This window comes from Pangasianodon hypophthalmus, chromosome 10, assembly GCF_027358585.1.
Source record: "Pangasianodon hypophthalmus isolate fPanHyp1 chromosome 10, fPanHyp1.pri, whole genome shotgun sequence".
Classification (NCBI taxonomy): Eukaryota; Metazoa; Chordata; class Actinopteri; order Siluriformes; family Pangasiidae; genus Pangasianodon; species Pangasianodon hypophthalmus.
In genome coordinates, this window is record NC_069719.1 from 28399007 (window position 1) to 28425789 (window position 26783).

Genomic DNA, 26783 nt, shown 5'->3' on the forward strand with positions numbered 1-26783 from the left:
TCAGTGTTGTTGTTTATTTATTACACTACACGGCGCAGTGAGGCACAGTACAGTTACGGATCTGAACCCCAGCTCGAGTCCCCGTGTCCGTCTCCCATCACATAACCGTATCTGTAAGTGATGGAGCAGAGCTCTGGAAGCTGTGAGATGATTAGTGATGTGTGTGATTAGTGATGTGTGTGATTAGTCGACTAATTCAGCACTCGTTATGGAACAGCTCAAAAAAAAAAAAAAACACATACACTGAACACGGCAGAGTGATGCTACGGGTGCCAATACTTTAACCTCACTGAAAACAGAGACACTGATAAGTGCTGTCTTCATCAGACAAACACAAATAAACTTTTCATGTCTGGGTTGCAAAATTCTGCACTCTGTAACGCTCGGACCTTTAATCCCGGGATGAAGCGCGAGTCCTTCTCCACCACCAGCAGATCAGCTGCACCGGCGTTGAGGATGGACCTGGTGAGTCCTCCAGGCCCGGGTCCCACCTCACACACACACGCGTTCCTCAGGTTCCCCGCCTGCCGGATGATTTTATCTACAACACCACAGTCAGCATCAGCGATATCCAAGCCATAATCAGGTATAAATCACCGTGTGTCACGCTGACGCAGTAAAATAATCAACAGCTGAAGTGGTGTGATGAAGCGGAGTTACTGTTACCCTGAAGCTGATTATTTTATTTAATTAACAGCACGTCCCAGAGTGTTTTATTCCTCTTACACCGCAGCAATTTGCCAAAAATTACAATTTTACTTATTAAAGAATAACAGGCTGTACTTTTTTTATCCATTTGTAGTTACTTTTAATGTTGTTGAGATAGTTCCTGTTCTCACTTACGTTATAGCAGCTATAATCAGTCGTTCTTTCACCTGCCTCTCTTCTGAAGTGAACAGTTTATTACCACCTTCTGACCAATTAGAATCGAGCGTTTAACACTGCTGTGCTGTAAATCCCACTAACGCACCTGCAGCAGGTACAGGTTTACGCCGTCTTACCTGTGAGTCTCAAGTCCAAGAGGAAGTTCTGTGACAGCTGCTTCTGAGCTCGCAGGTTATACAGTTTGATGATTTCGCTGATGGTTGGTAGAGGAGGCAGACGAAAGGACGTCATTTTCCCGGATGCTGCCACCTGCACATAAACGCAGAACAGTAACCGTCTCGAAGACGCCCATCATCACGCTTCTGACATGCTGTTCCACTCGTTTACCAAAGATCAGTTTGTCTCCGATATCAACAATTTTTTAAAAATGGGAAAAAGTAGAATCACTACATCCCACAGCAAGACAGACATATTTACAATACGCATAATTATAAAGAATACAACTAAGAATTAAAGATGAGAAAGAACTTTTCTCAAAAGATCATTAAATTTTAGTTATTCAGGGTAAATTTAACCGAGAAACATGAATAAATATTTACTAAATCTACCTAAGTGACTGTACAATAAACTAGCATGACACAAATTGGATTTAAAAAAACAAAAAACAAACAAACAAACAAAAAAAAAACCCACAAATGCAGCTAATGACATTTGTAGCTACAGATATCAGAGTATTTTTAAATATTTTTTGTTGTTTGTTTAAAAGAGAATCCTGGAACAATAAGAGCTTATAGTTTATTTTCCCCTTTTTTGGCAAACAAACAGCTGAAAATTGTAGAGATTAAATATTAATGTCTCAGATGCTCATCCACTCCTGTTCTTCTTTGATAAAACACACTATAATGTTGATATAATTAGTTTTTTTTCTCTGTAAGTTGCTTTAAACCTGTTTAAAGTTGTAGCGGACGTTGTGCTAAAAACGCAGTCAGCAGCGACATCTAGTGGCTAAAACAGCACACTGCATGTCTGCACAATATCGCTAATAACGCTATTCCGATTTTACTGATGCATTTTCAGGCTTTCAGGCTGTAAACGACCCTATAAAGTCTCATTAATAAAATTAAAATTTATGGATATTAGCTCAGTTTGTGCAACATGCCTAAAATACATCTATAATATGTTTTTTCAAAACTAACCATCACTCATAGCATAAAAACAAGCGAGCATGCTAAAGCTAACACGCTAACTGGTGAAAGGTGAACAATAATCAGTGATTAATTGTCATGAAAAATCACAGACAGATAAATTTAATAAAAGAAACAGCTATAAACTGGAACTGACCTCTTCCAAACAGTGAAACACGTTGTCCTCCTCCTCCCCAGCGCCGTGCTCTGAACTTCCGGTTGCACTTCCGCGTTCACTGCAGAATAGCGTCTTTTCCACCAATGAAACACCGCGAATTACGGAATCAGCCAATCACAGGGCATATGGGGCGGGACTTCTTCACGCACTTCACACAGATACTTTTTTTTTTATAAATCTTTATTAAACATCTTCAAATAACAAACAGGCATTCTCATTGCTGCTCACACCAACAAGCAGCATAGTTTAACAAGGAGAGAAAAAAAACAATACAATACAATACAAATAATAAATACCTAAATATATAAAAAGAAAACTATAATAACAAATAAATTGAGCTTAAGGAAGGTTAATCGAGGTGTATCTCCTCCCACGTAATTCAGAGAGTCTTAAGGCACTTCTCTTTTTTTTAAATTGTTGTTTTAAGGCTTTAAAAAATTCATTTGAAAAGTTATTTTTAAATGCCACCAAACTTGGAGCAACTTTAATAAATCTACATTTGTGTATGTAAAATTTACCCATAATCAAAATATTATTACATATACAAAAATTCAACCCCTTTATTGTTCACAACAACCTCAGACTTAACAGTGTGATATTAAAATATTCTTTGTAATTAACCACTCATGCATTCTGTCTCAAAAGAACAATATTCCAAGGGTAGAAGAATTCTTCCTGAGATTCAATATCTTTTTGACAAAAAGTACAACACACAAAGTCTAGTGTGTGAAATAAAAACCTCATTCAATCCAAGGAATATCTGGAAGTGGTGGGAATTCTTGCTCTTTGCAGTGAGTCGGATCATTTGACTCGGTTCACAGTAAGAGTCGACTCTCAAACGACTCATTGCCATTTTCTTTTGCCATATTATGACCACTGCTTGTTCTTATTTGACCTGGATGTGACTGAAGACACATTCAATACACCTTATTCCACCATCTAATCAATAAATGAGTGCAGCTGTGCACTGTATTTCAGAAAATGTATTTAAATAATTGTTTAATGCACTATAAATATTTACTGACAAATAAATACTGCATTCATGTCATTGTTGTGTCTGTGCTTCAGGAAAAAGGTTCAGAACTGCTCACCTCATACACACAGCTGAAGCAAAGTCTTCCCTATTTCTGCTTTGTTTAACAGCATTATTCTCTTTGCTGTCATTTATTAGGTTTTATAAAGATGCACAAAACTGTAATCATTTACTTGCTGAATTATTTATAAGCTCATTTGCATGTTAAAAGGAGGAACCGCCCTCCATTACGTCACAGTCTGTTAAAATGAATAAGATGGAAAAAGCTCACTAGAAAGGAAGTGAAGTCAGGAAGTGCACACTCACCTGGAAAACTTAGTCTTTTCTTTTAAATCCTGGATCTAAATACTTCATATTCAGCGGCTCTGAGACGAACAGACACACACACACACACACACACAGGAGAATTTCTGACACTCTGGAAAAAAAAAAGGTAAGGTAAAGGTGTGTTTCATTAAGTAGCCTAAAGAACACTTTACCATGATTACTGATGTGAGAAATCAGTGTCAGATTCCATAATGTGGTGTTAATGTCTAATAATAATAATAATAATAATAATAATAATAATAATATATGTATGTATGTATGTATGTATGTGATTATAATGTGCTTATAACACTCAGGATGAATTCAGTTTCATGCTTGGTGACTACACCTGTCAGGTATGTTAATAAGCCAGCTTGAAGTACGCAATGCTTTGCTACACGTGTCATGCTGTTAGAGAAAAACAATCAGAGTCACTGTCACTTCCGTGTAGTTGATTGTTTTCCTGTAACAGCACGTCCCAAAGTGTTTCATTTCTCTTACACCACAGCAGTTTTCCAACTATTACAATCTTTCATTTATTAAAGTATGACACATCATACTCTATCTCTACGGTTATATTTACAGTTAATATCATGGAACATCCGCAATATAAGTTAGTTCCAGTTATCTGTTACACGCTCTGTTTTGGAGTTGATAAGACCAAAAAAACGCAGCGTGTCGTGTTACCAAGAAACCGCAAAGAAGCGAAAACTCCTCTGTCCTGAAGATGTCAGAAAACTTTAAGGTACAGCTTTACCTCTGACTGTTACAAAGCGCTGACACTGGAGACTCCTTCCAGAAATGTTCCAGAAATCCACAACTACACACGTTTTTTTTTTTTAATCTGTTTATTTGGTACATCTGTTGTACACGTCCCTGTGAATGAGCTGTTACTATAGAAACGATAAGGCATTAATATAAAGCTCATAGAAAACGTTATAGAAAATGCATCAACACCGTCTGACCAATCAGAATGCGGAATTTAACAGCGCTGTGGTAAAATACAATATAAGATTTTTATAAAGATCACCATGTAAAGGTCTCTGGAAGACGTGCTTATATTTAATGCAGATTTCTATATTTAAAAGTCGTATTAAATGTGTAAACTGGCTGATGTGATTTCTTGCTGAAAGGATTTTTTTAAAAAAAAGGTGAAGCAGGAAGGAAATGGCAGAACCAAGAAAAGACAGAAGGCACAGCATAGAAAGACCATTTAACTGTAAGTTACACAACTCAACATTAACATACATAAATAACACAGACAAATTGTCTTATTTATATTCAAAAACTAATCATTAATGGTTAGGCATTAAAAGCTAACAGTTGTCACCATTCAGTCATGTTACTTGCTTTGTAAACAAGGCATTTTGTCCTTGGAATTTGTATAAATTTCAGTTGAATACCTCTAAACGTAGATGTCTACATTTCACTATGGCTGAAACCTGACGGATTTGTCGGAAAGGTTGCCAGGTACCAGGCTGAAAGTCACTAAACTCCTCAGTACTGCATAACTGAAATAGCTAACCAACATACGTTTGGGCGTGTCCTGTATGTGCATTTAATTATATATGTTCTGCCTTTAGAGGCACCTTTGTACAGAATTCATTTCCAACTCTAACCTGCTCCAGATGATCAGTCTAGAAATGTCTTTCGTCATTCTGCATCATAACTGAGGCTCTGCGTGACAAGTAAGGTCAAGCACTTTTTTAGTCTCCCAACCAATCAGGTCGCAAGTTGGGAGGCGTCAATTTTTAAGACGTTCACCAGCATGTGATGTGACATCCAGCTTTAACCAGTTGCACAAGCAGCTCAAATTCTGATTTTCTGCCTCCAAAAGTACAGAGAAGGCAAACCAACTTCTCATTACCTGAGTTACACCAGTGTTTATTTCATCTGAGAGCAAGCTAGGCTAGTTAATTAGCCCATACAAGCTAGGACTGCTAAGATCATTGTTTTTATCGGCACAAAAAGTGTTACAGATAATTCTGTGATAAAAAAAGATGGCAAAAGCAGAAAAACAGTAAAAATAAACTTTGAAAAATCTCATTAAATATTGGTCTTCTATTAAATAAACGTACATTATTTTTTCTTTTTAAGTCTCTGAAACTGCGGAGCATGACATGCCGAGTGTCCTCCTGTCTGAAGAGCAGTTACAGTGTTCTATCTGTCTGGACGTGTTCACTGATCCCGTCACCACTCCATGTGGACACAGCTTCTGCAAGAGCTGCCTCACACAAAGCTGGGCTAAGAGTCTACACTGTCACTGTCCGTAGTAAAGAGAAATTCACCAAGAGACCTGAACTGAAGATTAATACAACACTGAGAGAGGTTGCAGATCACTTCAGGAAGAAAACTGCTCTCAACAAATCTCAGGTTCTCTGTGATTTCTGCACTGGTGAGAAGCAGAAGGCCCTGAAAACCTGTCTGGATTGTGGTGTAGCTCTTTGTACGTCTCATTTGGAGCTTCATAACAATGTTCCAAAATATAAGAAAGACAAACTAATAAATGCAGTGGAGAACCTGGAGAAATACATATGCCAGAAGCACGAGAGACCTCTGGAGCAGTTCTGTAGAGATGATCAGACGTGTATGTGTCGGTTCTGCACTGAGGGAGAACATAAGAATCACAACGTTATTCCTATAAAGAAGGTGAGTAGATCTGCTTTGTTGTTAGTGTGTTAATTTTAATTCTACAAGAACCTTGAAGGGTAAGGTGTTCCAATGTCCATTAACAATTTCACCATTTTAACTCTCAAAACTATTTTCCTTCTCATTTTTTGAGGTGCACAGGAAAGATAACATATAAAAAATCTCAGAAATTATTTGTCAATTCAATTTTTCAGATTTTGCTAAAACTTATATGACTGACTACCAGCTAACCTATTAGCCAGTGGTGGTAACTGGTACAACAGCTTAATTGTTAGCAGTTTGCTTTGCTGCGTTTTTTTACTCGTCTCATGGAGGAAAAAATCAATTGCTTCTACTTCATCAGGCTGATCCTTTTCATTTTATATTCATTTGAATGAACTATGATGAAAAAAAACATTAGTGCAGCTGCAAATCACAGGTTTATATTAATGCTCTCATTCTAATACGTTACCATTTCCATAGTTCTATAGTTAGCTCAGTCACAGGGACTTGTATGGATTTAAAAAAAAACATGTAATCATTGATATGGTGAAAGAAAGAAGGTGCATTATTAGCTTAGGAATAAAAAAATCCAGAATGATTTTTCTTTTTGCTGTCCACAGAGTCAGCTGGGAAAGATACAGGCAGAGGTGCAGGAGATGATCCAGGACCGACTGAAGAAGATCCAGGAGATCAATCACTCAGTAGAGCTCAGCAAAGTGAGTCAAACATGATATATGAAACATGATATCTGCTGCACTCTGTACATTTTTCTTACATGATGAATCTCATAGATTTTAATACTTTTTTGGTAAAAGTGAGATGCTCTTCCTTCTTTAGAGAAACACAGAGAAAGAGAAATCGGACAGTGTTGAAGTCTTCACCGCTCTGATTCGCTCCATTGAGAGGAGTCAGGCTGAGCTGCTGAAGGTGATGGAGGAGAAGCAGAAAGCAGCAGAGAAGCAGGCTGAAGGACTCATTAAAGAGCTGGAACAGGAAATCGATGATCTAAAGAGGAGAGACACCGAGCTGGAGCAGCTCTCACACACTGACGATCATCTCCACCTCCTACAGGTCAGTGTTCCTCTCTCAATCACTCAACCACAATGCAGAAGATCACAGAACATCAGCTGAGGGATTTCTCCTCTCTCCTGTTCTACTGTAGATTTATCCGTCACTGTGCAGCTCTCCACACACCAAGAACTGGACTGAGATCAGGATTAACACCGAACTGAACATGGACGCTGTGAAGACAACTCTGTCTCAGCTTCAGGAGACTCTGAATGAGAAACTCAGTAGAACGCTGAATGAGAAGCTGAAGGAAATGGGTGAGAAACTTTTGATCTGTGTTTTAGATGATGATTGTTTCATTTGTGATTGAGTAATAAAAATAGTTTTATGTGATTCCAAGTTTACATTGAAACTACATATAGTCTAATAAATGTCATATTGTGTTGTAATTACTCTCCACAGAACTGAAGAGGATTCAGCAGCATGCAGGTACACTGCAGTTTCTGTTTTCTGTGTTATATGTAAGAAATAAACCACAATGGCCCATGATGTTATAGGAAAATAAATCACGACAGAGTGGTGTGATGTGGCCCAACACGACGAGGAGTGCTGTTACCACTCCGCAGTTGATTAGTTTTCTATAATAGCATGTCCTGAAGTGTTTTATTCCACTTATACTCTCCTCTTATTTCCTCAACATAAAATGTAACTATAAACTGATAAAAAGTATGATGTGTTGTTCTTTAGTTGCTGTAGTGTAAGTGGAACAAAACAACTCAGAATGTGCAGGAATATGAAAGTAATCAATTTTGTGGTGGTAATAGTAACTTTGTTGATTATTTAACAGCACCACACAGTGTTTTTATTCTTCATCTAACCTTTCTCTTTGAGGAGGACGTTGCATCTTTCACTCAACTCAAAAAACTGGCAACAAAATAAAACACAGATAAAAGTCTTAGAAAATGAAACATCCTGTCCTTTTTTCGATGGCCAATAATTTATTTTAATCTTCCACAAAACTGCTTTTTTAAATTGTAGTTAACGTGATATACTGGATTATTATTATTATTATTATTATTATTATTATTATTATTTACCTGCATATCACAAACCATGTGTTTTTTTCCCTCTCTCTCAGTGGATGTGACCCTGGATCCTGATACAGCTTACTCTGGTCTCATCCTGTCTGAATCTCCCAGACACCCCGAAAAGATTCACTTATTATTCCATAATCCTGGGAAAGCAGAGTTTCTCCTCAGGGAGGTTTTACTATGAGGTGCAGGTCAGCGGGAAGACCATGTGAAGTTTAGGAGTGGTCAGAGAATCTGTTAACAGGAAGGGGATGATTGAGATGTTTAAACCTCAGCATGGATTCTGGACTGTAATTCTGAGGAACGGGAATCAGTATACTGCTCGTAATAATCTCTATGTCCGCCTCTCCCTGAGAGAGAAACCCCAGAAGGTGGGAGTGTTTGTGCATTATGAGGAGGGTCTGGTCTCCTTTTATGATGCTGAAGCCAGGTCTCGTATCTGCTCTTTCACTGGTCAGTCTTTCACTGAGAAACTCTATCCATATTTCTGTCCTTGTGCAAATGATGGAGGTAAAAACTCAGCACCACTGATCATCTCTCATGTATCAAAGACTGAATAAACTTCCCACATTCATGTATGAAGTGCAACAAGCAACACTAATGAATAGACTAAAAATAGAATAGGATATTTGGTTTTATAAATTATAATTACTTTCTGTTTTACTTTTTATTTTTGTGTTTAAATGCATTTGCATTTGTATTTTACATGCATGATGATCTCATGATCTCAGACTCCTACCAAAGGGGGAAAAAGTGTGATCACAAAGTAGTTGTATCGTACAGGACTCGGGAGCTGTGTGTGTATCCATGCACAGGAAAGAAAGAATCCATGCACAGGAAAGAAAGAATCCATGCACAGGAAAGAAAGAATCCATGCACAGGAAAGAAAGAATGAAAGTCCAGAACTGTCCAAAAGCCATACACAGGACATTCGATATTCAGAAACCAAGGGCAAATCCAAAATCGAAAGACTACAAGCAAGCATCAAACATTCAGTGAATGTTTTTCAATCAGGAGCGGGCAGTGTGAAATAAAAAATAATAAAAAAAAAAACAGTAATCTTGCACACACCTCTACGCTTCATATAAAATGATATCAAAGTGTTAACATTCTATTAAAGCAACAGAAAATTGTAGTCTGTAATCATCGCCTTATGATGATGTCATGTGTGCTCTCTCTCTCTCTCTCTCTCTCTCTCTCTCTCTCTCTCGTGCCCCTTGCCGTGTGTGCGGATGTGTCGTACCACCGCTATATATTATAAGTGTAATATTTGATCTTTCATTCATTGACAACGGAATAATCCGTCAGCCCTACGTGAGTATATAGTAACCTACTGAAATAAATGAGGGACAGCATTATCTCTTCCAGTCCAGCTGAGTTATATCCACTTTTGCTCCTGAGGAAACCGTGAGAATCTATAACCCGATTCTTACAAGTCTTTTGCAATTGTCTTCTCCTTTCTACAGTTTTTGCCAGCACCCGTATAACAGACATGTTGGGATAGATGCTACACTTTTAATGTACAGCTACAATAATTCATAAATTAATTTAAAAATCTTTCTAAATACTCCTGAGAAGTGGCTGCTAACAAAATTCAGAGATTGTATTTAAATTATACAATAAACAGCAGAATCGTCTTTACAAAGAAAGATCCATCAGAAATACTCTGCATTTATAAAATTTATGATTCAAATGAAATGTAAACATTATTTGATTTTATTCCATTTTAATTTTATACCAATTAATACCTCAATGTACAGAGCACATTAATATAATGGGAAATAATTTGAAAATATATATATTCATGTTGTAGAATAACATTGGGATACATACTTCAATAAATTAATTTGTTCTTTTTGAGTGATAAAAAAGAAACTAATGATTATTTATAAATGCTTTCTTAACCAAAAGGTGAAAGCGGGGTTTATTCCATTGTGGTTGCTTATACATATTTTTCCTGTTTAATAGACACGCATAACATATATATATATATTTTTATTTATGACAGTCATACACGTTTTGGTATGTTTCTCCATGAAAATCATGAGGAAAACGTTTTTTCATTCTGGCCATTCCACAGATTACTGTATTGATGAGGTGAAATGTTATTCAGTTTTTTTAATCTGCAGCCAAGCTACTTTTTCAGTGTAAAACTCCTGAAGTTCATGAAGGACAAGGGCTTCCGATGGGATGTTTATGGTCAAAAAGATTTCATTTATCATCTATATTCTGATGACTAAGCTGCAGGAATATAAACTTCAATCCTGCCAGTCATGAAGAAACTGTCTGTTCCAAGAAATATACCTGTTCCTGGAAGAACTGAGAGTTTTTTTTATATAGATCAGAGCTAAACAAACAGCTTCATGAAGACGAAGGAGCGATTAAAGCAAGTTCTGGAAAAGTACCAATCAGGGATTGGTTATAAAAAAACCTCCCAAACTTTGAACATTCCACAAAGCACCATTAAATTCATTATTAAAAAATGGAAAGAATATGACACAATGCTTCCCAGAGGATCGAAGCCGTCCACCAAAACTCAGTGACCAGATAAAGAGCGGATTAGTCAGAAACATCTAACATGCCAAGGGTAACTCTGAAGGAGCTGCAGATACACAAAGGTAAAAAAGTTCAAGTGGGTGAATATTAAAGTATATTTTTTCTCTTCCTGGTATTAGTAGTAACACTTATTACGAAAAAAAAAAAAAAGAAGTTTTACTAGTCGATGTGAGCTTCCTCACATGTGAGGTGGTTACTACTACAGCCATGTTTATAATAAACCATGCTTTTCATGGGCAATATTTAACCAAAAAAAAAAATCAGTATTTCGATATGGTGAAGTATAAATATTTATGTATCATTTATGGAAGGAGCCTCCAGTGTCATTATTTTGTAAGAGTCAGAGGTAAAGTTGTAAATTTAAGTTTTCTGACACAGAAAATACAGTGATAGGACAGGTTTTTGTCTTATAATTATCCAATAAACAGCAGTGTAGCCTTTACAAACCGATTCATAATTACCTGAAAACGAAGATGACAAAATCTAATATTCATCAACTATAAATCAGAAAATACGTTGAATTTATTACATTCAAATTAATTATTTCATTTTATTACATTTTTATTTACATGCAGCAGTTAATACCTATGTGGGAAGCACTTATATACATAAGATTATATACATATATACATGAGGTTTTGTTCTTGTATGAAACTGTGTGTAGGAGCACTTACACAAGAAATGTGTAAATGTTTTGATGAAAACTCATTTATATCCAGTTAAACGCACTAATGGGAAACCCAAATGATTTATACCAAATCATATAATTAATGATGAGTTATTGCGATTTTACATGTGGATTATGCTGCCAAGTTTAAATAGCTTATTTATGGCAGTTACACACACCAGTTTAATGAACTAACTGGCCTATAAGTTGGTTCTGTTGGTTCTTCTTTAAATGCTGTGTAACACTTTAGTGACCAGCAGTAAGTGACTGATAAGTGACTGATCTGGTATGTCTCAATCTGCACCGAGCCGTTTACTCTCTAATGTATCCTGAATACATCAGGTTTCTTTACGACACTCTACTTTTCCAACATGACATCAGGGAGGTCACATTGCTGTGTGAGAAGCCGAAGTGTGTGAGAAGCTGAAGAGCTCATCAGTGTGAGACATTTCTGGCCAACAGTTGCTGAATTAAACATAGCAGTTTCTCTGTGTGATGTGCTTGGTGTCCATGATCGCCTGGGTTCTGTGTAGACATTTTTTTTAAATCCCTCTCTCCTTCCAATTTCATGTTAAACCAATTTCTTTTCATCTGACTTACTTCACATCTAATTAACCTTTTCTGTGTTGAGGCTTGAGATTTTAGACTTTTTAGGTGCAGTTATCCTGATAAATAATTCATTTTTATTGGCATAGACATTGGTATAAATCTAAATAACTTCCACTTCTGCCACTGAGAATTGTTTTTTCTTTTGCAGTTTAGTCATCATTTTGTGCTTTCAGCTCTCTGAGATTGACCTTTTATGGAGTTTTGTGGGTGTTACTAAATGCAAATGAGCTGTGGCATGCACATGCTTTGTACTTTTTGACTGATTGGCTTTCATCAACATACGCTAGAGAGTAGCAACAAAATCAGTGCTACTGATACTTTTGTAAATCTGGTAAAAATGTTTGTTTGGTTTGGCCACAAAAACATTTACACGACTTAAAAACTGATAAATGTGGCCCATAGTCTTTCATTCTGGTCCTTTCATACAATTGATTGAGGTGAGAATTTATACGGTCTTTGATACATGAGAGATGATCAGTGGTGCTGAGTTTTTACCTCCATCATTATTAGAAGGACTGAAATACGGATAGAGTTTCTCAGTGAAAGACTGACCAGTGAAAGAGTAGATATGAGACCTGGCTTCAACATCATAAAAGGAGACCAGACCCTCCTCATAATCCACAAACACTCCCACCTTCTGGGGTTTCTCTCTCAGGGAGAGGGAGATACAGGTATCATCACAAGCCTTATACTCATTCCCCTTTCTCAGAATTACAGTCCAGAATCCATCGTGAGGTTTAAGTTCAATCTTCCCCTTCCTGTTAACAGATTCTCTGACCACTCCTAAATCCCACTCCGTCTTCCCGCTGACCTGCACCTCATAGTAAAACCTCCCTGAGGAGAAACCCTGCTTTCCCAGGATTATTGCATAATAAGTGAATCTTTTCGGGGTTTCTGGGAGATTCTGCCATGTGTTTCCATGTGTCACTTGTTTTCCATCATCAGACAGGATGAGAGAGGGAGAAGCTGTATCAGGATCCAGAGTCACATCCACTGAGAGAAACACACAGCAAGTGATGAGTATGCAGCTAAACAATAATAATTAATCATCTAGTATTGCACAATAATTATAATTTTTGTAAGCAGGTTTGTGGAATATTAAAATATATATATCTTGGGCATAAATAATGGAAATGGGTGCTTGGGTAAAGGCTTTTACATTTCACAAGTACGTGATAGATTAATCAGCGAAAGAAATTTCCTAACTTCCTAAAATGTAAAATTATATAGAGTATTACGTTTAGTGCATTAGTGCATGGAGGTAATAGGAAGATGTACTGAAGATGCTAATTAAATAAAGGGAAGAACTTTAAAATATTTGTTAAATTAAAAATGGCTCTTACTAATACAGTAAATGTATAATATAAGAAACAGAAACTACAGTGTACCTGCATACTGCTGAATCCTCTTCAGTTCTGTGGAGACTAATTACAACACAACAGGACATTTATTAAATTAAATATGGTTTTAATGCAAACTTGGAATTAGAAAGATACAAAAAAGCTACACAAATCATTAACACAAATTTACTTTCATTCATCTATCAATAAACTAAGAAACTAATCAATAACCTTTCTTACTGTCTCTAACAAAATAAGTCCCTTGTTTCAGATTTCTCAGTTTCTCACCCATTTCCTTCAGCTTCTCATTCAGCGTTCTACTGAGTTTCTCATTCAGAGTCTCCTGAAGCTGAGACAGAGTTGTCTTCACAGCGTCCATGTTCAGTTCAGTGTTAATCCTGATCTCAGTCCAGTTCTTGGTGTGTGGAGCGCTGCACAGTGACGGATAAATCTACAGTAGAACAGGAGAGAGGAGAAATCCCTCAGCTGATGTTCTGTGATCTTCTGCATTGTGGTTGAGTAACTGAGAGAGGAACACTGACCTGTAGGAGGTGGAGATGATCGTCAGTGTGTGAGAGCTGCTCCAGCTCAGTGTCTCTCCTCTTTAGCTCATGGATTTCCTGTTCCAGCTCTTTAACGAGTCCTTCAGCCTGCTTCTCTGCTGCTTTCTGCTTCTCCTCCATCACCTTCAGCAGCTCAGCCTGACTCCTCTCAATGGAGCGAATCAGAGTGGTGAAGACTTCAACACTGTCCGATTTCTCTTTCTCTGTGTTTCTCTAAAGAAGGAAGAACATCTCACTTTTACCAAAATCTACAACATGCAATAAAATGTAATGAAGGCAGCAGATATAAACTACATCATGTTTGACTCACTTTGCTGAGCTCTACTGAGTGATTAATCTCCTGGATCTTCTTCAGTCGCTCCTGGATCATCTCCTGCACCTCCGTCTGAGTTTTTCCCAGCTGACTCTGTGGACCGCAAAAACACAACCATCTATTTTCTAAATTTGAATTCATTTGCATTCTTCATAAGGATATTTAATACTGATGTTGGTGTCTCACCTTCCTCTCTCCACTCTCCTCCTCTAATGGAATAACGTTGTGAGTCTTATGTTCTCCCTCAGTGCAGAACCGACACACACACGTCTGATCATCTCTACAGAACAGCTCCAGAGGTCTCTCATGCTTCTGGCATATGTATTTCTCCAGGTTCTCCACTGCATTTATTAGATTGTGTTTCTTATATTTTGGAACATAATTATGAGGCTCTAGATGGGACGTACAGTAAGTCACACCACAATCCAGACAGGATTTTATGGCTTTTTGTTTCTCACCAGTGCAGATGTCACAAAGAATCTGAGACTTATCTGAGACAGTTTTCTTCTTGAAGTGATCTGCAACCTCTCTCAGTGTTATATTAATCTTCAGTTCAGGTCTCTTGGTGAATTTCTCTTTGCAAAATGGACAATAATAATGTTGACTCTTATCCCAGCTTTGTGTGAGGCAGCTCTTGCAGAAGCTGTGTCCACATGGAGTGGTGACGGGATCAGTGAACACTTCCAGACAGATAGAACACTGTAACTGCTCTTCAGACAGGCTGCTGGATTCACCTGCAACTGGTGGATAGACAAAGAATAAAAAATGTTAAAAAATACACCAACAAGAAGAAAGTATTCATTTAGACTATAATGTAAAACAAATACTCAGTAACCTTTTGCCTCCTAGTTACACATCGTTCACACAAAGTGTGGAGCTGAAAAGTGGGTTAAGGAAAATTTGATCTTGATCACATTTGTTTGACAAAAGTTTCTAGATAGAGGTGTGTGTTAGAAGTGTGCATCAGGACTGGGATCCTGTGGGGTTCGATAAAAAGTTATGGGAGCAGTCAGTTATTACTTTTATGCAGGTGGAAGCATGCGGTCAGATATGAACCTTGTAAGAATGACCACATCTTTAGCACAGGAGCGCACTGGACATGGTGGGTTTCTTGCACAGCGCTGCGTGACTCATTTACTGTGTTCACACATTCATCTTCAGTATCTAGTGTCTTTATCCTGGTCAGAGTCGCTATAGTTTAAAGTACTATTTATTCATATTGTGAGACAGAACAGAACCTACAAAGTTCATTGGGAAATATCACGGGCATGTACAAACAAGAATAACTGCAAGAGAGGTTAGGTTTGGCCAAAAAAAAAATAAAACACCTCTAGTACCTCTAGGTTTCTTCTTCAACATGTTTCTGAAAACCGTTTCATTTAATAATCAGAAATCTGCTTTAAGTAGCTTCAAATGGATTTAAGTCTTTAAGGTTTAGCCGGGATTCACGTGATTTAGAAACTGATATACACATTATTAAATACACATCTGTTCAAGTATAAACTGTGGAACTTACAGGTAATAGATTTATCCATGTTCTTCCTTCTGCCTGGTCTTAGTTGTGATGATAAAGATTCAGCCGTGTCCTTTTCCCTTCTCCTTTTTAACCCTGTATGGTAAAAAATCACAGATTTCCCTGAGCATTCTCACAGCTCTCAGTCAGTAACTAGATTATAATTTCATACTTCCTGGTGTTAGTAGGAATGTTTGAATCTTGCCCTGTAGCATACTTGTAACAGACATAAGAAAGCATTTAAATGTTTTATTTATCTTAGCTATCACAAACTACATACCTTTCCTCTTCTCGTAAGCAGAACTCCTGGTGTTTATTCTCTATGCAGTAATTAAATTCAGCATTTGTTTTAAAGAGAAGTTTTCCTGCTTCATGTGAGCTTTCAGACTGCTCAGACGGGTCTGCTTTCACTTTCACTTATGCACCAGTAGGCGGTTCCTCATTTTAAACACATAAAAACCCTCAAGTATGAACAGTTTAGTAAATCTGCATGAACTAGTGACTATTATTGATGAAACACTTGCTATTTTATCCAGGTGAATATTCTGATTGATGAAGTATTAAAAAAAAATTCAATAAATGAAAGAGTTGAAAAATACTAACAGAATGATTTTGCCTTTAGAAAAAGGTGATGACGCTTATAAATGCGCTGATTACTTTATTACTGGCAGGTTCTTCAGGTGATTGACTTCGTATGTGGGTTTCAGTCACTTTACTCAATTGCTTTTGCTTCTCCTCTTTACGGCGCTTTTCAGTTCATCATTAAAACTGCAGTATGTAACTTTTGGGGTGTGTGTGGAGTTTTGTAAAACATTTGTAGAGAGTCAAACTCAGGAAAATGTGTGTGTACAATCTTCATTAGTCTACAGGAGTTTACTGTTCTGGCCGTCACAACCCACAATTATCAAAGATATATTTATGATTAAGTTCTAATAGTTATTCATCTGTTTGATTTTAATCCAAATCTCAATAACACTGTACACATTAAAATAATGAGCCTAATATTGGAGTGGTTAGATTACGGTTGGAAAATTTATTTTACAGTTAAAATGGTCCCTGGCTAGACAGATAGATAGTTTATTAATTCCAGAGGGAAATTCACACTTCAGAAGTGTGTTTGAGAACCGCTGATCAAATTAATCTGTTTGTGCATTTGGTCACACTTTACAAGTAAATCATTTGAGACAGTTCTGGCAATTTATTGAGATAATATTATTACTCCTACAATGCCGTTGTTGTCCTTTGTTGTTTCTCTGTTTCTCTTGTTGTTTGTCTATTTCCCGTGTTGTTCATCTATATTTCTCTTGAAATCTCCATAAAAACTCTGAGAAGTTCCCTCTAGCAAAATCCAGGGACTGTAGTTAAATTATCCAATAAACAGCAGCAGAGACTTTACGAACTGTGTAAAAGATTTTTATTCATATTTAAGTGATGACAAGAATCAACAGTAAATCAGAAAATACCTTAAATTTATACAGTGTAAAGCACACTCTAAAGTGTTACACACACCACAATTACACAGTTAAACAAGACAAATGCTGCGTTATATCGAAAAACCAAAAACGGAGGAAAGAGATAACAGAACATTGACATATAAAACAACTGGCTGAAAAGACAACAGGTCAAATATGTTGACTAGCCAATTCTTTAAAAAAAAATGTAATTTCATATAAGATAATAGATAAGATAATATAATATAAGGTTTGGTTATCAGAATCCACTAATAAAATTTTCCTGTTAGCTAAACAAGAATGGTAGCTCTAGCTAAATTAGCTCGCTAGTATCTGGCTGGTTTTAAGTAATCTAGGTTTGGTCTTGTTACCCTTGAACAGAAAAGACAAGAATTAGCTAGCTAATCTAATTACCAACTAAATTACATCAACTCCATTTATTTAAAAGAAAAAAAACACGCATACCAGAATTCAAGCAGGAGGAGTGTCAGTATTGTGTGGCTGTTCTTAGCTATCTAGCTAGCTTGTGCTAACTCGGTCTAACTAGCTGGTGTTAGAAATGGTGTACTCAAACTCTGTTAAATTTCTACATGTTTCTTTTCAAGTATGAATAATAAAATCATTTAAGACACTTAGCAATTAACTGAGAAGAATAATCAACTGGTCTGGCAGATTCAGAAGGCTATGATTGTGTCTCCTTTCATGCAAATGAGGCAAAGAACATGCGCACAATGCTTCCTCACAACTATATAGAAATATAAATGCAAACACACACACAGTATATTCTCCCTGGAGGATAATGTTGGGATACATACTTCAAGTTCAAATTTACTTCTTCATAGTGAGAAAAGAGAAAATAATTGTTACAAATGAAATTATTTCTCTACCGAAAAGGTTTATTAACTCTAAACTCTTGGTTTATTATACACTTTTTTCCCTTTTTAATAGACATGCACAATATTCTCCACATAACCCTAAAGGGATATTAACATTTATGATCATTACTCATGTAGTGATATGTGTTTTCCAAGACAAACATGAGAAAAAGGATTTTTAAAACAATATCTTTCACTCTGGACCTTTCATACACTACTGATTTTGTGAAGTGAAAATTTACACATGAGAGATGATCAGTGGTGCTGAGTTTTCACCTCCATCATTTGCACAAGGACTGAAGTACGGATAGAGTTTCTCAGTGAAAGACTGACCAGTGAAAGAGTAGATATGAGACCTGGCTTCAACATCATAAAAGGAGACCAGACCCTCCTCATAATCCACAAACACTCCCACCTTCTGGGGTTTCGTTCTCAGGTAGAGGGAGATACGGGGATCATCACAAGCAGTATACTGATTCCCATTCCTCAGAACCACAGTCCAGAATCCATGCTGAGGGTCACATTTCTCAATCTTCCCCTTCCTGTTAACAGATTCTCTGACCACTCCTAAATCCCAATCAGTCTTCCCGCTGACCTGCACCTCATAGTAAAACCTCCCTGAGGAGAAACCCTGCTTTGCCACGACCATTGCATAATTAGTGAATCTTTTCGGGGTGTCTGGGAGATTCTGCCATGTGTTTCCATGTGTCACTTGTTTTCCATCATCAGACAGGATGAGATAGGGAGAAGCTGTATCAGGATCCAGAGTCACATCCACTGAGAGAAACACACAGCATGTGATGAGTATGCAGCTAAACAATAATAATTAATATTCTAGTATAGCACAATAATTATAATTTTTGTAAGCAGGTTTGTGGAATATTAAAATATATATATATTAGGTATAAATAATGGAAATGGGTGCTTGGGTAAAGGCTTTTACATTTCACAAGTACGTGATAGATTTATCAGCGAAAGAAATTTCCTAACTTCCTAAAATGTAAAATTATATAGAGTATTACGTTTAGTGCATTAGTGCATGGAGGTAATAGGAAGATGTACTGAAGATGCTAATTAAATAAAGAACTTTAAAATATTTGTTAAATTAAAAATGGCTCTTACTAATACAGTAAATGTATAATATAAGAAACAGAAACTACAGTGTACCTGCATACTGCTGAATCCTCTTCAGTTCTGTGGAGACTAATTACAACACAACAGGACATTAAATATGGTTTTAATGCAAACATGGAATTAGAAAGCTACAAAAAAAACCCTACAAAAAATGCTACAAAAATCATTAACACAAATTTACTTTCATTCATCTATCAATAAACCAAGAAACTAATCAATAACCTTTCTTACTGTCTCTAACAAAATAAGTCCCTTGTTTCAGATTTCTCAGTTTCTCACCCATTTCCTTCAGCTTCTCATTCAGCGTTCTACTGAGTTTCTCATTCAGAGTTTTCTGAAGCTGAGACAGAGTTGTCTTCACAGCGTCCATGTTCGGTTCAGTGTTAATCCTGATCTCAGTCCAGTTCTTGGTGTGTGGAGAGCTGCACAGTGACAGATAAATCTACAGTAGAACAGGAGAGAGGAGAAATCCCTCAGCTGATGTTCTGTGATCTTCTGCATTGTGGTTGAGTGACTGAGAGAGGAACACTGACCTGTAGGAGGTGGAGATGATCGTCAGTGTGTGAGAGCTGCTCCAGCTCAGTGTCTCTCCTCTTTAGCTCATTGATTTCCTGTTTCAGCTCTTTAACGAGTCCTTCAGCCTGCTTCTCTGCTGCTTTCTGCTTCTCCTCCATCACCTTCAGCAGCTCAGCCTGACTCCTCTCAATGGAGCGAATCAGAGTGGTGAAGACTTCAACACTGTCCGATTTCTCTTTCTCTGTGTTTCTCTAAAGAAGGAAGAGCATCTCACTTTTACAAAATCTAGAACATGCAATAAAATGTAATGAAGGCAGCAGATATAAACTACATCATGTTTGACTCACTTTGCTGAGCTCTACTGAGTGATTAATCTCCTGGATCTTCTTCAGTCGCTCCTGGATCATCTGCTGCACCTCCGTCTGAGTTTTTCCCAGCTGACTCTGTGGACAGCAAAAACACACAACCATGTATTTTCTAAATTTGAATTCATTTGCATTCTTCATAAGGATATTTAATACTGATATTGGTGTCTCTCATCTTCCTCTGTCCATTCTCCTTCTCTAATGGAATAACATTGTGATACTTATGTTCTCCCTCAGTGCAGAACCGACACATACACATATTTTGGAACATAATTATGAGGCTCTAGATGGGATGTACAGTAAGTCACACCACAATCCAGACAGGATTTTATGGCTTTTTATTTCTCACCAGTGCAGATGTCACAAAGAATCTAAGACTTATCTGAGACCATTTTCTTCTTGAAGTGATCTGCAACCTCTCTCAGTGTTATATTAATCTTCAGTTCAGGTCTCTTGGTGAAATTCTCTTTGCAGAATGGACAATAATAATGTAGACTCTTTGCCCAGCTTTGTGTGAGGCAGCTCTTGCAGAAGCTGTGTCCACATACAGTAGTGACAGGATCAGTGAACACTTCCAGACAGATAGAACACTGTAACTGCTCTTCAGACAGGCTGCTGGATTCACCTGCAACTGGTGGATAGACAAAGAATACAAAAAGTTTTGATCTTGATCACATTTGTTTCACAAAAGTTTCTAGATAGAAGTGTGTGTTAGAAGTGTGCATCAGGACTGGGATCCTGTGGGGTTCGACAAAAAGTCACGGGAGCAGGCATTTATTACTTTGGTTTTAGTTATTGGGAAATATCACGGGCATGTACAAACAAGAATAACTGCAAGAGAGGTTAGGTTTGGCCAAAAAAAAAATAAAACACCTCTAGTACCTCTAGGTTTCTTCTTCAACATGTTTCTGAAAACCGTTTCATTTAATAATCAGAAATCTGCTTTAAGTAGCTTCAAATGGATTTAAGTCTTTAAGGTTTAGCCGGGATTCACATGATTTAGAAACTGATATACACATTATTAAATACACATCTGTTCAAGTATAAACTGTGGAACGTCTCCAGGTTACGTATGTACCCATGGTTCCCCGAGGGAACGAGACGCTGCGTCTCGAAACGCTATGGGAACGCCCCCGCGTGACCGCGCTCTGAATCACGTGTCTAATCCGTCCAATGGATGGGCGAGACGTCACGGGCGGGGTGTCGTAGCGACCCGGAAGCATAAAAGCCCGAGCGGCGAGCCCCGCGTTAGCTTACTGGAAAATGAAGCAAGCGCCGCAGGGATGCCGGAAGTGTGGCACCGAGACGCAGCGTCTCGTTCCCTCGGGGAACCATGGTTACATACGTAAGCTGGAGACGTTCCCCTTCAGGAACTCGAGCTGCGTCACGAAACACTATGGGAACGAGTATACCCACGCCGCCAGACTTACAAGTCCCTGCCTCCAGGAGGAGGCAAGCCTAAGGCACAAGGACAGAGGAGCTGGGAGTGGCTCACGTATCTAGGTCATAAAACCTGGCAAAGGTCAGGGGCGTGGACCATCCCGCCGCGTTGCAGATGTCCTGTAAGGACACACCTGCCAGAAAGGCCTTAGAGGCCGCCACCGCTCGGGTAGAGTGAGCCTTGACCCCCAGGGGACTGGGGAGACCAGAGGACTCGAAAGCCAGAGAAATGGATTCTAAAATCCACCAGCTGAGGGTCTGCTTAGAAGCAGGAAAACCCCTCTTAGGAGGACCAAAGCACACAAGCAACTGGTCCGCCTTTCTCCACAGGGCAGTTCTGTGGATGTACGCGTCCAGTGCTCGCACTGGACACGTACAATTGAGCTTCCGATGGTCGGGCTCCCTGAAGGGAGGAGGACAGAAAGCCTGCAGCACGACCGGCCGTGGTGCTGAGGAGGGGACTCCGCTCGGGGGTACAAGAACGCTTTGGACAACCCAGGCGCAAAGTCTAAATAGGAAGGGGCCACAGAGAGGGCCTGAAGATCCCCCACTCTCCTAAGAGAGGAAATTGCCAAGAGAAAGGCAGTTTTTAACACCAGAAGACGGTCTGAAATCTCCTCTATAGGCTCGAAGGGGTGTTTGCAGAGAGCCTCTAAAACCACGGCCAGGTCCCACGAGGGGACCCGAGATCGAGCTGGAGGTCTGATCCTCAGCGCACTGTGGAGGAAACGTGTCACCCAGGGGTGTCTGCCCACTGACTGGCCATCGAGAGGGGCGTGGCAGGCCGCAATAGCCGCCACGTACACCTTCAGGGTGGAGTGGGTCAGCCCCACGGAGAGGCGGGCCTGCAAGAACTCCAGCACTGTACCAACTGGGCAGTGAACAGGGTCAAGCCGGCGGTCTCCGCACCAGGAAGTGAAAAGTTTCCACTTCAGGGCGTACAGTTTCCTCGTAGAGGGAGCTCTGGACTGGAGGATGGTCTCCACAACCTCGGTTGAGAGACCGGAAGCGCGGAGTTGTGCCCCCTCAGAGGCCACACCCACAGCTTCCACAGCTCCGGGCGGGGGTGAAGATGGCCCCCCGCCTGTGAGAGGAGATCCCTCCTGATCGGAATCTCCCATGGGGAGCCGTCTAGGAGGGAAATCAGGTCCGAGAACCATACTCGGCCCGGCCAGAACGGGGCTACTAGCAGTAGGCGAATTCCGTCCTGGCGTACTCTCTCCAGAACTCCCGGGAGCAGGGCGACCGGAGGAAAGGCGTACAGACGCAGCCTCGGCCACGGCTGTACCGTGGCATCCAGTCCAAGAGGAGCTGGATGAGTCAGAGAGAACCAAAGGGGACAGTGCGACGTCTCCTGTGTCGCAAACAGATCCACCTGGGCTCTGCCGAACATACGCCATATGAGCTCCACCACCTCGGGGTGGAGTCTCCGTTCCCCGGGCACCGGCCCCTGCCTCGACAGGGCGTCCGCTCCCACGTTGAGATAACCAGGGATGTAGGCTGCTCTCAATGAGAGGAGCTTCCCTTGGGACCACACAAGGATCTGGCGCGCCAGCCTGTAAAGGGGGCGCGAACGCAGACCTCCCTGGCGGTTGATGTTAGAGACCACCGTCGTGTTGTCGGTGCGCACCAACACATGGCGGCCTCTTAGGTCTGGGAGAAAGTGTTTCAGAGCCAGAAACACTGCCAGCATCTCCAGGCGGTTGATGTGCCAAGTGAGATGGCGGCCGCTCCACAGACCACGGGCAGGACGGCCACTCATGACCGCTCCCCATCCGGTGAGGGACGCATCCGTCGCTAGCACTACGCGGCGACCAGGAGCTCCCAGGACCGGGCCCTGAGACAAGAACCCAGGTTCTCTTCACACAGCTAAGGCACGGCGGCATCGCCGTGTGACCTTGATCATGCGGAGCAGGTTTCCTCTGTTTCGGAAAAACCCCCTGGTCTTGAGCCACCACTGTAGGGGTCTCATGTGCAGCAGGCCAAACGGTATCACGTTGGACGCAGCTGCCAATAGGCCCAGCAGTCTCTGAAACTGCTTTACAGTGAGTGACCGGCCTACTTTCACTCTCGCGACCGCTGTGAGGACCGATTCGATCCGAGCAGGAGACAAACGTGCCTGCATCGTGGTCGAATCCCACACGACGCCTAGATAAGCGGTTCTCTGAGCTGGAGAAAGCACACTTTTCTCGGTGTTTAGTCTTAACCCCAGTTCCTTCATATGGGCGAGAACGACATCTCGATGCCGAGCCGCCATCTGCTCTGAATGAGCTAAAATCAACCAGTCGTCGATATAGTTCAGTATGCGGATGCCCTGTAGTCGCATAGGAGCCAGGGCAGCATCCACGCACTTCGTGAAGGTGCGGGGTGAGAGTGCTAGGCCGAAGGGAAGAACCCGATACTGGTAAGCTTCGCCCCCGAAAGCGAACCTCAGGAACTTCCTGTGTGGGGGAAGGATGGAGATGTGGAAATATGCATCTTTTAGGTCGATCGTGACGAACCAGTCCTTGGACCTGATCTGAGACACGACCTGAGTGATCGTAAGCATCCTGAACTTCAGTCAAGCGACTGAGAGGTTCAATTGCCGCAAGTCCAAAATGGGACGCAGCCCTCCCCCCTTCTTGGGAACAATGAAGTACCAGCTGTAGAACCCGGACTCTCTGTCGTGAGGAGGGACCACCTCGATGGTGCTTCCTGCTCCAATACCAGAGTCTGCTCGGGACCCACCACAGTGGGAAGAACCCCAGAAAAACGAGGTGGAGGCGAGCCGAACTGAATTCGGTAGCCTCTTTCTACAGTACGCAGGACCCAATGAGACACATTCGGCAGAAGTTTCCACGCTGCCAGAAAGCTCACTAAGGGAATCAGTCTATCGAGACTGACCTCTGGTGTAATAGAAGCGGTTAGCTGGGTGCCCTGAGGCAGCGAACCGACAGGGGGTAAATGAGCTAACTGCTGCGAAGGCCTCAGAAGAGGCCGCGAGCCTCCCAGACCCGCTACGTTGCCGGGCGAGAACTGGGAGAGGCGTTCGCCGGAGACCGCTGCGCCCTGAAGCACCATAGGTGGCAAGGTTGGCAGATCGACCTCCTGAGGGCACTGGGGGGACCCGGGCACCGTGAGATGAGGTGTACGCCACGTCGCCCCAGAGGGGCCCGCCCTCGGAAGCCCTGGGCCAAAACCGTCAGGGCTTCTTAGCCGCGGCCCTTCTGGACATGAGGACGGTCCTCAGATCCGCCTTAGTGCCCGAAGGGCCGGGCCCTTTTTTTGGGCCTCCCTGTAGGAGGGGGCCGTACACGGAGGGGGCTGCCCCCGCCCAGCAGCCCCACGAGCTAGAGAGCGACGGGGGAGGAACCGCTGGAACGCCGCCACCTGAGCACGGGCCTGCTGGTATCTCTCGACGACGGAGTCTACCGTGTCGCCAAACAGGCCCGAGGGAGTAAGCGGGGCGTCCATGAGCACGACCCTGTCCTTCTCTTTCATATCGGACAGGGTCAGCCAGAGATGCCTCTCCGCCGCCACCAGGACTGCCATAGACCGACCGATAGCACGGGCGGTCTCCTTGGTGGCGCGGAGGGACAGATCAGCGGCCCGCCTGAGCTCAGCTACCTGCTCAGACGTCCTCTCCCCCTGCTCATCCAGCTCTTTAAGCAGGTCGGCCTGGTACGCCTGTAACACCGCCATGGTGTGCAGACACGCACCGGCCTGACCTGCTGCCGTGTACGCCTTGCCTACCAGCGCTGAGGTGGTCCGCAGCGGCTTGGTAGGCAACGCCGGAGCCTTCAGGGACGATGCAGCAGCAGGGGACAGATAGCTGGCTAGGGTCTGTTCAACCCTGGGCATCGCCCTGTAACCGGAGTAGTCCAGCCCCGCCACATTAGCGTAATGGGAAGAAGTGGAGCTGAACAACCGGGCTGAAAATGGCCTATTCCAGGACCTCGACACCTCAGTGTGGAGGTCCGGAAAAAAGGGCAGGCTCCGGGGCGGAGGTGGCGGCCTACTGCGTAGAAAATGCTCATCCAGTCTAGAGCCCTGAGGCTCAGGCCGTGACTCAGCGGGCCAGTCAATGTTAAGCTTGGCGACTGCCTGCGTAACCACCTCGAGCAGCTCCCCGTATTGAGGAGACTGCGGCTCGGGGTCGACGCTCTCCACATCAACCTCCTCGGAGGACGATAGGTGGAGCGCCGAGTCCGCTCCCCGGGGGGAAAAAAAACGCAGAGCGTGCTTCCGAGCCCAGGGAGGGGACAGTGGACCTGGAGGGTGAGGAAGGAGAAAGGGACGGGCCCGTCTCCATTCCCTCCGCCAGGTCCATCTGCGAGCCCCACGAGCGCAACCGCCGCTCTGCCTCGGCAGAAGCGGGGCCGGCACCGCAAGGCACGCTAATGAGGGCTCCCTCCTCAAAGAGAGCCCAGCGGGAGCGGAGAGTGCGCAGCGGTAAACGCTCGCAATGTGCGCAGCCGGCTCCCTCGATAATATACACATTATTAAATACACATCTGTTCAAGTATAAACTGTGGAACTTACAGTTAATAGATTTATTCATGTTCTTCCTTCTGCCTGGTCTTAGTTGTGATGATAAAGATTCAGCCGTGTCCTTTTCCCTTCTCCTTTTTAACCCTGTATGGTAAAACATCACAGATTTCACTGAGCATTCTCACAGCTCTCAGTCAGTAACTAGATTATAATTTCTTACTTCCTGGTGTTAGTAGGAATGTTTGAAACTTGCCCTGCAACATACTTGTAACAGACATAAGAACGCATTTAAATGTTTAATTTAAATGTTTCTTTATATCTTAGCTCTCAAGTTTGTTTACTGCGCATGAAAGGTAATCTCTATTTTTTCTTTTATCACCACTGTTACACATTAACTGAATAAAATATTCTGATGTCTCCCTGGTTACAGAAATACATCTTTATCTGATGCTGTTCACTCAGTTCAGTTTAATAAACCAATAAACCAAAATCCTGGCCCAATTTCTGAACTATGAAAAACTATTAAACAAAGTACATACCTTCCTTCTTCTCTTAAGCAGAACTCCTGGAGTTTATTCTCTATGCAGTAACTAAATTCAGAATTTGTTTTAAAGAGACGTTTTCCTGCTTCATGTGAGCTTTCAGACTGCTCAGACGGGTCTGTTATCACTTTCACTTATGCACCAGTAGGCGGTTCCTCATTTTAACACATAAA

The 26783-nt window shown here is 41.3% G+C and overlaps 3 protein-coding genes and 1 pseudogene across 4 annotated transcripts in view; 1 reads left to right on the forward strand and 3 right to left on the reverse strand.

The window, feature by feature from the left end:
- Positions 1-2236, reverse strand: part of tfb1m (transcription factor B1, mitochondrial) — a 31211-nt gene extending 28975 nt beyond the window's left edge. For both annotated transcript variants that reach the window (XM_026926114.3, XM_034307888.2), the window contains exons 1-3: positions 2167-2236; positions 1002-1134; positions 390-541 (exon numbers count right to left, since the gene is read on the reverse strand). In XM_026926114.3, coding sequence (XP_026781915.1) covers positions 390-541; positions 1002-1116 — 267 coding nt within the window. In that variant the 5' untranslated portion in view covers positions 1117-1134; positions 2167-2236. The remainder of the gene's footprint in view (positions 1-389; positions 542-1001; positions 1135-2166) is intronic.
- Positions 2237-3496: 1260 nt separating this feature from the next.
- Positions 3497-9984, forward strand: LOC113533854 (E3 ubiquitin-protein ligase TRIM39-like; annotated as a pseudogene).
- Positions 9985-10655: 671 nt separating this feature from the next.
- Positions 10656-16221, reverse strand: LOC113533853 (E3 ubiquitin-protein ligase TRIM39). The gene is made up of 8 exons (XM_026926266.3): positions 16098-16221; positions 15821-15913; positions 14491-15044; positions 14302-14397; positions 13971-14204; positions 13717-13879; positions 13477-13512; positions 10656-13081 (listed from the first exon to the last, which is right to left on the reverse strand). The coding sequence occupies exons 2-8, from the start codon at positions 15837-15839 to the stop codon at positions 12534-12536; spliced, it is 1650 nt and encodes a 549-aa protein (XP_026782067.3). The 5' UTR covers positions 15840-15913; positions 16098-16221; the 3' UTR covers positions 10656-12533.
- A 225-nt stretch (positions 16222-16446) lies between these two features.
- On the reverse strand, positions 16447-26755 carry LOC128319117 (E3 ubiquitin-protein ligase TRIM39-like). Its single transcript, XM_053237352.1, has 8 exons — positions 26608-26755; positions 26120-26212; positions 20548-20789; positions 20141-20236; positions 19811-20044; positions 19557-19719; positions 19311-19346; positions 16447-18920 (listed from the first exon to the last, which is right to left on the reverse strand). The coding sequence occupies exons 2-8, from the start codon at positions 26136-26138 to the stop codon at positions 18382-18384; spliced, it is 1329 nt and encodes a 442-aa protein (XP_053093327.1). The 5' UTR covers positions 26139-26212; positions 26608-26755; the 3' UTR covers positions 16447-18381.
- Between the last annotated feature and the right edge of the window lie 28 nt (positions 26756-26783).

Bases quoted from the DNA above. Each gene is read 5' to 3' on its own strand.
- LOC113533853 (XM_026926266.3), bottom strand. The intron at 14,205-14,301 runs GTGAGTCAAACA...TTCCTTCTTTAG, and splicing joins ACTCAGTAGAGCTCAGCAAA to AGAAACACAGAGAAAGAGAA. The intron at 13,880-13,970 runs GTCAGTGTTCCT...GTTCTACTGTAG, and splicing joins ATCATCTCCACCTCCTACAG to ATTTATCCGTCACTGTGCAG.
- LOC128319117 (XM_053237352.1), bottom strand. The intron at 20,045-20,140 runs GTGAGTCAAACA...TTCCTTCTTTAG, and splicing joins ACTCAGTAGAGCTCAGCAAA to AGAAACACAGAGAAAGAGAA. The intron at 19,720-19,810 runs GTCAGTGTTCCT...GTTCTACTGTAG, and splicing joins ATCATCTCCACCTCCTACAG to ATTTATCTGTCACTGTGCAG.